This window comes from Lithobates pipiens, unplaced genomic scaffold (genome assembly GCF_037356315.1).
Source record: "Lithobates pipiens isolate NorthernLeopardFrog02 unplaced genomic scaffold, aLitPip1_a1.2 Scaffold_27, whole genome shotgun sequence".
Taxonomy (NCBI): Eukaryota; Metazoa; Chordata; class Amphibia; order Anura; family Ranidae; genus Lithobates; species Lithobates pipiens.
Window position 1 is genome coordinate 5523980 of NW_027507788.1, and position 12822 is coordinate 5536801.

At 45.4% G+C, this 12822-nt stretch overlaps 1 protein-coding gene across 1 annotated transcript in view; it reads right to left on the minus strand.

Annotated features, from left to right (window-relative positions):
• Positions 1-12822, minus strand: part of IGSF21 (immunoglobin superfamily member 21) — a 674741-nt gene that overhangs the window by 1838 nt on the left and 660081 nt on the right. The window contains exons 7-9 of the mRNA XM_077456355.1: positions 12056-12141; positions 10459-10651; positions 3681-3719 (exon numbers count right to left, since the gene is read on the minus strand). Coding sequence (XP_077312481.1) covers positions 3681-3719; positions 10459-10651; positions 12056-12141 — 318 coding nt within the window. The remainder of the gene's footprint in view (positions 1-3680; positions 3720-10458; positions 10652-12055; positions 12142-12822) is intronic.

The following is a 12822-nucleotide window of genomic DNA, read 5'->3' on the forward strand; positions in this document are numbered from 1 at the left end:
TACATTCCAGCCAGTGGGTGGCCACTCATAAGTGGCATCGCCCCCCTAAGCCATAAGTCCAGCCCCTAATCTCCATGCAGGGTGCCGGGCGCATAGATTTCAGTGTTTTTTTTTTTAAGCACATGATTAGAGCCTGAGGCTCCAATTGGCTTCAAAAAGGGTGGGCTTGGGCTGCAGAGAACTGCACCCCAAGACCAACCACTTGTCGACATTAGCGAATTACAATTCACTAATTTCTTACTGCTTCTCCTCCCAACCATTTAGGAAGCAGGTCCTAAGACCTGATTGGCTGGGAGGAGAAGTGACCGCTGGGACTTGGGAGGAGATGCAGGGGGGAAGATGCCGAAGCCACGACCTGGATGGGGTAAGTGTGGGGCTAACAGGCAGCCTGGTGATTGAGCAAGCGCAGCGGCGAGTGGGTGAAAGGAGGGGTTTGGTGTCAGGTTTGTTTGTCGCCCCCCCCCCCCCAAAAAAATTGAGCACTAGCCGCCATTAATTCCAGCACCTCCACTGAAAGAGAGACTGTACTGTGGCCGACCAATTGGGTAAAGGGGAGAGGGGTGCAATCTTTGCCAATGACCACCAATGGGGGTACTGTGGTTTAACTCACTGCCATTGACTACCAATGTGGAGGGGGACTGCCACTGACCACCACCAATGAGTGGGGGCTTAACTTTCACTGCTACTGGCCACCAATTTGGGAGGGGGGGTCAACTTCCACTAACCACCAATGCAAAGGGTGTGGTGGGGGGGTTAACTTTACCTGCTAACGAGCAACAAAGTGGGGCGGGGGGGGGTTAACGGTTATTGCTACTGACCACCAAAGTTGGGGATGGGGGGAGTTCAATTCCACTGCCACTGACCCCCAAAGTGTGTGAGTGTGGGGGCACTGGTTAACACTTTTGCCTCCAGTGCTGGGGATATTTATTGCATCCACTGATACCACTGATACCACTGCTGGGGGTTATAATTACTGCCACTGGCCCAATGCTGGAGGTTATTGTACTCCAACTTCTTTTTTAGTTTTCTTTGTTGAAAAACTAAGACTAAGTTTTCTGGAAGCTGAGGCTCGTTATAGCTCATTCATTTTGAAAGGGCTGCTCAGCTGGTGCAATGCACCTCAATGGCTGAAGATGCCCTGCTCTTGTGTGGCCCCCCTGGAAGTGTTGGGGGCCACACTTGAGGCCCTCTATAATTTACAAGTTGTCCATCACTGCTCTAACAGATCACTACAGCAAAAGAAAAGGAATTTGGAGAAGCTGAGAGCAATAGAAGGGACTCTTCTGAGTTGGGAACATATTCTGGAATAGAACATTCTTTTTAACGTTGCTTTAACATGATAATTGTTATATGGAATTAAATGGTCTTTCATCTTACACCATGTGTGGTATGCCGGCCTATCGCGTTCTCTCTTGGCTCCAAGCAGGTGTACACGTTTAGACTCCACACTTAGAGGTTTTTTTTAAATACTTCTATACCGCATGTGACCGATTACAACATATAATTGATGCAGCAGAATCCTCACAAATTATGTTACTGTGATGAATATTTTAATTGGTGTAATTTTCAGAAACTTTCTCACAAGTGCAATTACAGAAAAAAAAAAGATTACCAAACTTAAGAAAAAGTGTCTGATAGAAAATGTCATATTGTACATCTGCCTGTTTAATTAAAGTGGAACCCCAGGCCGACAGCTAAATACATAGCTAAACTACCTCTACACTAGTGAAAGATTTGTAGGTATGTCCAGCCGGTCTTGTCAAGGGGGTTCTTTGAGTTGTACTTGATTAACCTCCCATCTGATGGTGCCGGTATAGTTTCGGGGCAAACACCATTTGGCAGAGCCAACAGCACGACAATAATGATCTTTTAAGCTGTCTTTTGTGGGAAGGGGGGGGGGGGGGCATGCATCCCACTGACCTTCAATGTAAGGGGCATTCTTCTCACTGGTTGCCAATGTAAGGTGGCATTCTTCCCTACTGGCCCCCAATGTAAGGAGCGTTCTTCTCACTGGCCGCCAGTGTAAGGCGCAGTCTTCCCCACTGGCCACCAATATAAAGGGGGCATTTTTCCCCACTGGCCGCTAATGTAAGGAACATTCTTTAGCACTGGCCGCCAATACAAGGGGGCATTTTTCCCCACTGGTCACAAATGTAAGGAGCGTTCTTCTCACTGGCCACCAATGTAAGGGGCATTCTTCCCCACTGGCCGCCAATGTAATGAGCATTCTTCTCACTGGGTGCCAGTGTAAGGAGCCGCCTTCTCACTGGCCACCAATATAAGGGGCATTTTTCCCTACTAGCTGCCCTTGTTCTCACTGGCCGCCAGTGTAAGGAGCCATCTTCTCTCTGGTCGCCAATGTAAGGAGCCTTCTTCTCACTGGTTGCCAATGTAAGGAGCGTTCTTCCCACTGGTCGCCAATGTAAGAAACCTTCTTTTCACTGGCCGCCAATGTAAGGGGCATTCTTCCCCACTGGCCACCAATATAAAGGGGGCATTCTTCCCCACTGGCCGCCAATGTAATGAGCATTCTTCTCACTGGCTGCCAGTATAAGGAGCCGTCTTCTCTCTGGTCGCCAATGTAAGGAGCCTTCTTCTCACTGGTTGCCAATGTAAGGAGCGTTCTTCCCCACTGGCCGCCAATGTAAGGGGCATTCTTCCCCACTGGCCGCCAATGTAAGGGGCATTCTTCCCCACTGGCTGAAAAGGAAGGAGCATTCTTCCCACTGGCTTCCAATGTTAAAGGGCATTCTCCCCGCTGATCTCCAATGTAAAGGGCATTCGTCCTACTAACCACCAACATTCTTCCCATTGACCACTAATGAATTTGTTTTAGCAGGGTTCCCCCAAAGACCTGATAATTATTTTAAGGGTTCATCTGAGGTAAAAAGGTTGAGAATGGCTGCACTAGGTAGTTGCAATGATATGTACATTTTACCAAGACATGGCAAAGCTGCATTTGGGCATTGAGACTTGTTTTGACCTTCATCATTGGGGATTTCAGTTACCCTTTCTAAACCTTTTCAACACAGAGGAACCCCTGCTAATATTACAATATCTACAACTCATGATACGTTAGTGTGATGGTCAGTGGGAAGAATGCTCCTTACACTTGTGGTCATTGGAAAGAATTCCCCCCTTACAGATCGCTAAAAAGCTCAACGGTGTCATTGGTAACTTATCTCAGGCAGAAATTGCTCATGGAACCCCTAGCAACCTCTGGAGGAACCCTAGGGGGGTCTATGGAACCCTGGTTGAAAACCCCCGATTTAGGAGGATCCTCAACTGCCTATTCTTTGTTTTATATTGACATCAGTTTGTGCAGATGGCTCTCTCAATAAAGTGATGGTGTGAATTTGAACAGATTTATTTGACTCCCCAGCAGCCGGAATAATAAGAGTTACATAAGAAATAAGCTGGATTGTGTGACGCGGAGGCAGCGTGTTCCCGCAATGTTTTCCTATGGATTCTGCTTACTAATTTACATGGCCTCCTGTCTTTGCCGCAATTTGTCTCTGGCAGCTCTCTGATCTATTTTCTGTTGCTAATAGAAACAGTCATTAATTTATTTCTGGCCTCTACAAGCGTCAGATAAAGTGGAGCCGGCTGTGATCTATTTCTGTCTCCTCCGGAGCATCATTTGCTGATTCTCCGTCTGCTTTACATGTTAAACAACTCACCGTTTGAATCTTCTGTTCCCCTCGGAATATTGGGATTTTCTACATGGAAAAACAGACAGAATGTTAGACTGAAGTTAAATCTTTACCCGCTGTCAGTCATTAAGGTAGTGACATCCATTGTCTTCCCCCTCCATGATAACATGTTCTACCTGCTGATAAAATGTACGGCTATGAGTCCCTTCTGCATTGTATATGATTACATGACAAACCAAATCCAGCCGATATTCAAGGGATGGGCGGACTGAATTATCTCACCACTGTTATTTTTTTCAGCAGCAGGCTCTGACCAATGTCCCCGGATCTGCCTCCTGCTGCTTCCATTAGGGAATCACACCTCCCTACAGCTGTAGTTTCCCTTTTATAAAATGAACGATGGGAGAATTGAAGGTCTGGAGTGGCCCCAATAATAATGGTTGCTGTAGGCAGGCGGAGCTGGGAACTGGGATGTAGGTGGCTCCTCAACTGATTCATGGTATGAAGCCTTGGGGGAGTTAGGCCTCATGCACACAGGGTGTTACAAATATGGCTTTTGGAGGCATTTGACTTTTTTCCTCCCCAAATGCTCCTTTCCTGAACCCCCAAATGATGGATAGAAAAAAAAAATACCCAACACACCTAAATATTTTGGCCAACTGAAGGAATGAATGGCCAAACGCTTGACGCACCTAAATTAATTTTCAAAATGCGGCTTTAGGGGCATATTTTCATGCTGCATTTTGCTCCCCTAGAGCAAAGGCATCCAGGGGAGAAAAACAAAACAAAAAAAAAAAAAACAATCCTGTGTGCATGAGGCCTTAAAATTAAAGCATTTACTGAACATTTAAATATCATATTAGGATGAATTCTGAAAGCCCAAATCTGGGAAACTCAAAAATTATCACTTGCAGTGGGGCTGCACCTGCACTGCCAGGGTTAATTGCTCATTTGGGTCTAGGGGGCATAGAAAAGATCTACTTACCCAATTCTCCATGCTGCTAGGCTTCTCCCTCATGGCCCACTGGTCTAAGATCCTGACATCATCAGGTTCAAAGCAAGGACCCCTGCATTGGTCATAATGATGCCAAGGAACTGTCCACTGCCTGAGTGTATGAGAGCCATCTGCTAAGGGAGTTGAGGTAACTTAAAGTGCGAAAACTCTCCCCTAATTAGAGAAGTTAACTCTTGCAGTTCGGGTGCAGCCCCACTGTAGGAGATATGTATTAAGTTTCTCTGAGTTAGGCTTTAAGGATAAGTGCACTTACCCCTTTTCTCTGTGACAAAATGTACCCCACCCTTTCCAAATGTATACTCACCGTCCTGCTGTCCACTGCAAAGGTTATACTGGTATTTAAAGAGACAATGCGGGCTTATTTACTAAAGCTGGCGAGTGCAAAATTAAGGCTCACTTCTGCATAGAAACCAAATCAGCTTCCAGGTTTTATTGCCAAAGCTTAATCAAACAAGCTGATGTTAGAAGCTGATTGGCTACCATGCACAGCTGCACCAGATTCTGAGTGCTCCAGCTTTAGTAAATCTCCCCCAATGTCACTTTGTTCACCAAGGCAAATGAAGTGTGTATGCATAAGCCATGTACCCCACCCAACCCATCGCCCAGCATACGACTCCCCCCTGTCTGCCTTCAAACTATGTTGAAGCCTAGAGAGATGACATCATGGCTACACCCACATAACACAGATTGGGTTGCTCAGGCCCAAGTTACCGAGACACAAGGGAGGTCACATGCTTCTTCATACCCAGAAACCCCTGCTCTAGGAGTGTGGAGCAATGGTGAATGAAGCTTGGATGGGTATGGTTACATGTCTGGAGGAGAAAGTGGTAAAGTTACAATGTGTACTTAAATCTTCCTTGTGTTGTGCTTACCCAACCTATGGAGTGATTCCAACAGACTTTTATGAGTTGGCCTTCTGAGCATCTCCTGGGAGGGTGGGGTACTTTAGACTAGGAAATGAGGGGGGGCTGGGTGCAGAAAAATACACTTGGCCTTTGACTACCTCCTTACGTAGGTATAGCATACAACCTTTACGGTGAATGCCATCAGATTAGCTTTGGTGTTGTGGGGTTCATTTCTCACCACATGCACAATCTACATGGAGTTCATATGTTTAGAGCTCTTTCCAGGTGATTCAGGCTTTCCACAATGATACGCCAATCAGTTTTGCCCCATCTGTGCTCTTGACTACCTCTTATGCAGATGTAGCATACAACCTTTAAGATGATAGCCAACAGACTTGCTTTGTGCATGTGGTGGAAATTGAATCAAGGACCCCAAGAAAACAAAGTTAAACTGTTGGCTATCACCTTAACGGATGTATGCTACATCTACGTCTAAGGGTATTCAAAGGCACACGTTGGCACCAAAATTGATTGGCTTACCATTGTGGAAGGAAACCTTAACACCTGGAAAGAGCTCTAACATATGAACTCCTTGTAGAGTGTGTATGTGGTGGCACTGAGTCAGGGACACCAAGAAGACAATCTACATGGAGTCAATATGTTAGATCTCTTTCCAGATGTTCAGGTTTCCTCCCACAAAAGGTAAGCCAGTCAGCTTTGGCCCCAATGTGTGATTGTGGTGGGACCATTAGAATGCAACCTTGGTTGTCCCAACATGCTGCTGTATGTTGAAGAAATACTTTAAAGACTATTGTGTATTCGAAGTATAAGTGCTGCAGATAGTCCACATCAACTTCCCTCCAGCATTGGCTCCCAGCTAGCAGAACATTCAACTGGTTTTCCAGCTCTATTGATGCAACATTGTTAATAATTGGAATGCTATCTCTCCCCTGCTGAAAACCATGCTATATTTTATCATTTAACTCCTGGAACAGCCTTGTGCCAGCACAGCACTCGGACCCCCAGCTTACCTTGGCTGATTATTTATCGGTTTGATGTTTGACTTGCAAGTTATGCTTCTCTCCCTTCAGAAATGGCCTGTCTATAGTGATATATTGTAAGACTGACAAGATACCTGTGAGAGATTTATCAGGTATCCAGTCTAGCACAGAGCGTCCCTGTATACAGACTGTCATTGCCGCTCATAATTAGAAACCCAGGACATGGTCAGTGACCCTTCAGAAAACTTGCGAAAGTTTAAACTTGCATAAGATGTCCTTTATGTGCGGGTCTACAGGTGTCTTCTGACCAGACTTTTCCTTGCTCAAGGAGATGGCTGAACTTGTATAGAGTAGGGTAGCTTTAGTCAGGAGACGCCTATACAGTGCCTTGAAAAAAGTATTCACACACCTTGAAATTTTCCACATTTTGTTGTTATGCTACAACCAAAAACGTAAATGTATTTTATTGGGATTTAATGTGAGACCAACACAAAGGGGCACATAATTGTGAAGTTGATGGAAAATTATAAATGGTTTACAACATTTTTTTTTACAAATATGTGAAAAGTGTGGCGTGCTGGCGCCCCCCTGAGTCAATACTTTGTAGAAGCCCCTATCACTGCAATTACAGCTGCAATTTTTTTAGGGGATGTTTCTACCAGCTTTGCACATCTAGAGAGGACATTTCTGCCCATTCTTCTTCTTTATAAAATATCTCAAGCTCTGTCAGATTGGATGGAGAGCGTCTGTGATCAGCAATTTTCAAGTCTTGCCACAGATTCTCAATGGGATTTAGGTCTGGACTGTGACTGGGCCATTCTAACACATGAATATGCTTTGATGTAAACCATTCCATTGTAGCTCTGGCTGGATGTTTAGGGCCGTTTTTCTGCTGGAAGGGGAACCTCCGCCCCGGTCTCAGGTCTTTTGCAGATTCTAACAGGTTTTCTTCTAAGATTGTCCTGTATTTGTCTCCATCCAACTTCCCATCAACTCTGACCAGCTTCCCTGTCCCTGCTGAAGAAAACCATCCCCACCACATGATGCTGCCACCACCAGGTTTCATGGATGGTGTGTTCAGGGGGATGGGCAGTGTTAGTTTCCCCCACACATAGCGTTGTACTTTGAGGCCAAAAAGTTCAATTTTGGTCTCATCTGACCAGATCACCTTCTTCCACATGTTTGCTGCCCCCTCCCCCACATGGCTTCTCACAAACTACAAACAGGACTTCTTATGACTTTCTTTCTCCAATGTCTTTCTTCTTGTCACTCTTCCATAAAGGGCAGATTTGTGGAGAGACGACTAATAGTTGTCCTGTGGACAGATTCTCCCCCCTGAGCTGTGGATCTCTGCAGCTCCTCCAGAGTTACCATGGACCTCTTGGCTCTTCTCTGATGAATGCTCTCCTTGCCCGGCTCGGTCAGTTTAGGTGGACAGCCATGTCTTGGTAGGTTTGCAGTTGTGCCATACTCTTTCCATTTTTGGATGATGGATTGAATAGTGTTCCATGAGATGTTCAAAGCTTGGGAGATTTTTTTATAATCTAACCCTGCTTTATACTTCTCCACACTTTTGTCCCTGACCTGTCTGGTGTGTTCCTTGGCCTTCGTGATGCTGTTTGTTCACAAAGGTTCTTTAACAAACCTCTGAAGGCTTCACAGAACAGCTGTATTTATACTGAGATTCAAAATTACACACAGGTGGACTCTATTTACTAATTAGGTGACTTCTGAAGGCAGTTGGTTCCACTAGATTTTAGCTAGGGGTATCAAAGTAAAGGGGTCTGAATACAAATGCCCCCCACACTTCACATATTTATTTATTTTTAAAAAAATTTTAAATCATCCATTTTCCTTCCACTTCACAATTATGTGCCACTTTGTCTTGGTCTATCACATAAAATCCCAATAAAATACATTCACCTTTTTGGTTGTAACATGACAAAATGTGGAAAATTTCAAGTGGTATGAATACTTTTGTACATCCGAGCCCAAAGATTCCTCATTCTATATACGATTTCAACCATCTCCTTGACCAGGGAAAAGTCTGAGACACCTGTAGACCTGAGCCCAGACTTTTCCTTGGTCAAGCTGATGGTTGAACTTGTATAGATAAAGGTATTTTGGTCAGAAGACAACCATAGATTTGAACCCCAAAGATACCCTACTCTATACAAGTTCAACCATCTCCTTCACAATGGAAAAGTCTGAGACACCTGTAGACTTGAGCCCAGACTCTTCCTTGGTCAACGAGCTGGTTGAACGTGCATAGAGTAGGAAATCTTTGGGCTTAGGTCTACAGTTGTCTTCTGACCAGACTTTTTGTTGGTCAAGGAGATGGGTTAAACTTGTATAGAGTAGGGTATCTATGGTCAGAAGACACCCACGTAACCAATCCTAAAGATACCCTACTCTATACAAGTTCAACCATCTCCTTCACAATGGAAAAGTCTGAGACACCTGTAGACTTGAGCCCAGACTCTTCCTTGGTCAACGAGCTGGTTGAACGTGCATAGAGTAGGGAATCTTGGGCTTAGGTCTACAGTTGTCTTCTGACCAGACTTTTTGTTGGTCAAGGAGATGGTTAAACTTGTATAGAGTAGGGTATCTATGGTCAGAAGACACCCACGTAACCAATCCTAAAGATACCCTACTCTATACAAGTTCAACAATCTCCTTCACAATGGAAAAGTCTGAGACACCTGTAGACTTGAGCCCAGACTCTTCCTTGGTCAACGAGCTGGTGGAAGTGCATAGAGTAGGAAATCTTTGGGCTTAGGTCTACAGTTGTCTTCTGACCAGACTTTTTGTTGGTCAAGGAGATGGGTTAAACTTGTATAGAGTAGGGTATCTATGGTCAGAAGACACCCACGTAACCAATCCTAAAGATACCCCACTCTATACAAGTTCAACCATCTCCTTCACAATGGAAAAGTCTGAGACACCTGTAGACTTGAGCCCAGACTCTTCCTTGGTCAACGAGCTGGTTGAACGTGCATAGAGTAGGGAATCTTGGGCTTAGGTCTACAGTTGTCTTCTGACCAGACTTTTTGTTGGTCAAGGAGATGGTTAAACTTGTATAGAGTAGGGTATCTATGGTCAGAAGACACCCACGTAACCAAGCCTAAAGATACCCTACTCTATACAAGTTCGACCATCTTCTTGACACTCAAGTGTAAAAGGTGTTGTGGCAAACCGCATTGCGTGAAGCTTGTCAAAAAAAAGGACCAGGAGCTTCTTTTGGGCGATAAGCTTCTCGCGAAGTGATTAGCCACGATTGCAGCCTGATTTATGACGGCAGAACCTCACAGTGTATTTAGGTGCCATTAAAATGAATGGCATCTGAAATTCGCGTTGTGCGATTTGTCATTTTATCAGAGCATTTTGAAACCGATTCAAAATGTCCAGGTGTGAACACAACATTAGGCATCATGCACAAGCTTTACCAAAAACCTTAACACCCTTCCATGAGAATTATTAAATCAAACCATCACATTCACATGTCTTAGCCCTTGTACAAACGGTCGGACATTCCAATGGACAATGTCCGATCGGACCGTGTTGTTGGATAATCCGACAGTGTGGGCTCCATTGGACGGTTTCCGTCGGAGTATCCGACGGACCAAGTTTTCCAGCTGGGCTATAAAATTTTCTGACAACATGATCCGATGGGACTTTGTCCGATTGTGTGTAGAGAATTCCGATCGGACAAAGTGCCACGCATGCTCAGATCAAATTCCTAGACCAAAGCCATTGGCTACTAGCCTGAACATAGTCCCGTCCTAACGAAATAACGTCATCACGTTAAGTACGATCGGATGTTCTGACAACTTTGTCCGACTGTGTGTATGCAACAGTTTCGGACAAAATCCGTCGGATTTGGTTGTTGGAATGTCCGACCGTGTGTACAAGGGCTAAGATAAAAAAAAAAGGTTTCCACTTACCAAATACTATTAATCTGGTATGTGTGTCTGTAGAACCCAGCGGATTCTGAGCTGTGCAGCGGTACATAGAGCCGTTTAGTTCTGGCGGCACCCGTTCCAGGACCAGCTCCTTCCCATCATGCTCTGAGCTCCCATCCAGCAATCTCCCGCCGACCCTCGTCCATGTAAAGAGGGGCTCAGGAAAGACTTCATTCTGCACATAATAATAGGGGGGGGACATGGGTCATTGTTTGCTTAAAGAGTAAATACATTTTTTTTTAACCCCCCCCCCCCCCCATCGTGTGATCGATGTACATTGCAGGGGTTGAAAAAAACTTTGTTGCAGATTCCTACCCTAACAATATGGGGTTGATGTACAATAAGAAAAAAACTGGAGTGCAAAATCTGGTGCAGCTCTGCATGGTAAGAAGCTTCTAACTTCAGCTTCTTCAATTAAACTTTGCCAAAAAAAATAAAAAAAAGGGAAGCCGATTGGCTTCTATGCAGAGCTGCACCAGATTTTGTACTCTCCGTTTTATTGAATCAACCCCTCCCCCAACCCATGGGTTTTCTGAAAGCAGATATCCTAGAGAATAAAATAGTGGTAGTTCTAATTTTTTTATGTCACGTGATATTAGCGCAATGGTTTAGGAAATGCTAAATTTAAGTAAAAAATACACCAAGGTTGTAGGGCGCACTCTTTGGGTAAAGAGGTTGGTTTTTGGGTAAAATATAAGAGATGAGGAGTAAATAGATACCAAACATGTCAAACTCTTAAAAAATTGCATGCATCCGTGAACCAGCAACAAACTTCAGGTAACGCTAACCAGAAAAAATGGGCCTAGGGTTACAGATTTCGCTCAGATGTACGTGAAAATATGTAACATGTGTAGCATAATCAAGGTTTCCCTACCTAGGCACCCCCCCAAGGCGTGTATTTACATTCATACATGCATGTATGTGGGGGGTGGACCTGCTGCGTTGTGGGTGGACCCAAGCACGCCGTGTTGCAGGTTGACCCCGAGAGCGCCCCATTGTGGGTGGACCTGAGAGTGCCCCCTTCTGGGTGGCCCTGAGCCCGCCCCCTTCTGGTTGGACCAGAGCGCACCCCGTTGCCGGTGGACCAGAGAGCGCCCTGTTGTGGGTGGACACAAGTGTGCCCCGTTGCAGGTGGACCTGAGAGCGCCGCGTTGCGGGTAGTCCCGAGCTTGCCTTCATCTGGGTGGTTCTGAGTCTGCCTTACCAAGAGTCTTGCACCCGAGGGAGGCCAGGAAGGGTTCTTCTTCTTTGGGAGAGGACTATATCCAAAGACCTGCAGGTAGGTTAATTGGCTTCTGTCCAAAATTGGCCCTAGTATATGAATGGGGAACTTGGATTGTGGGCTCCTTGAGGGTAGGGACCGATGTGAGTGTGCAATGTACAGGGATAGGGACAATTGTAGACACTCACTCAGGTTGAACTGGATGGACTGGTGTCTTTATTCAACCTTACTAACTATGTAACTATATGACACGCCCTACTTTTTTGGTACACTTTGGTGTTTTGGCGTTTTTGGTTTTGCGCACCATGAAATAAAGAGTGGGCAGTAATACTTTGAATAAATTCCAGAGATGCTTACCTGAAAGCCTTGGACTACCATGCGCACCGTGTCCCCCACACGAGCTCTGGTTGGCGTCATCGTTATTTTGGGCCCTCTCGGAGCAGCTGCAAAACAAACAAAAAAAAAACCAGAGAGACCTTATTAGGCACCACTTTACGTACCGGAGGGGCCGAGGGCCCGAGAAGACAGAAACGAGGACATCTTGGGGAAATATGTCCAATGATGCCACCGAGTAATAAAGATTCAATTGTGCAAAACAGCTGGCCATTATTTTATGATTAGAGACGCCAAGCACTTATCTTTGCCATTTGTTCCACTTTGGTGTCCTCTTATTATTTACCACGCGCCTGAATGTTTTCCTCGGCGTGCGCACATCATTAAAGCTCAAACTGTGATATGCAAAATACCGCGCACACGGGAAGAATGAAATATCGCCTCCTTGACAATTCCGCTTTCAGAAGACTTTGTGTTCCTCGCCTAATTGGCCCCAATTAACTGTCCCGGGTATCGGGACACCATCAAGGTCACGACACGTGTTTGACTCCCTCGTATGCGCACAAGCCAATGACGGGAATGGCTCTTCCACCGGAGGGACGGAAACTAAAGCTCAAAGTACCCCAGACGGTCGTTTACTGCAGCTGGCACATTTCCCCCCCCGTGTCCTGCTCGCCGAGTGCCTCTGCCGACCACCAGGTTTTATAGACTAACCATCATGACTCACGTTTAATGAACACCATAAGACGAGGCAGAATTAAAGGTTACATCTCTGGTGATTATACACATTT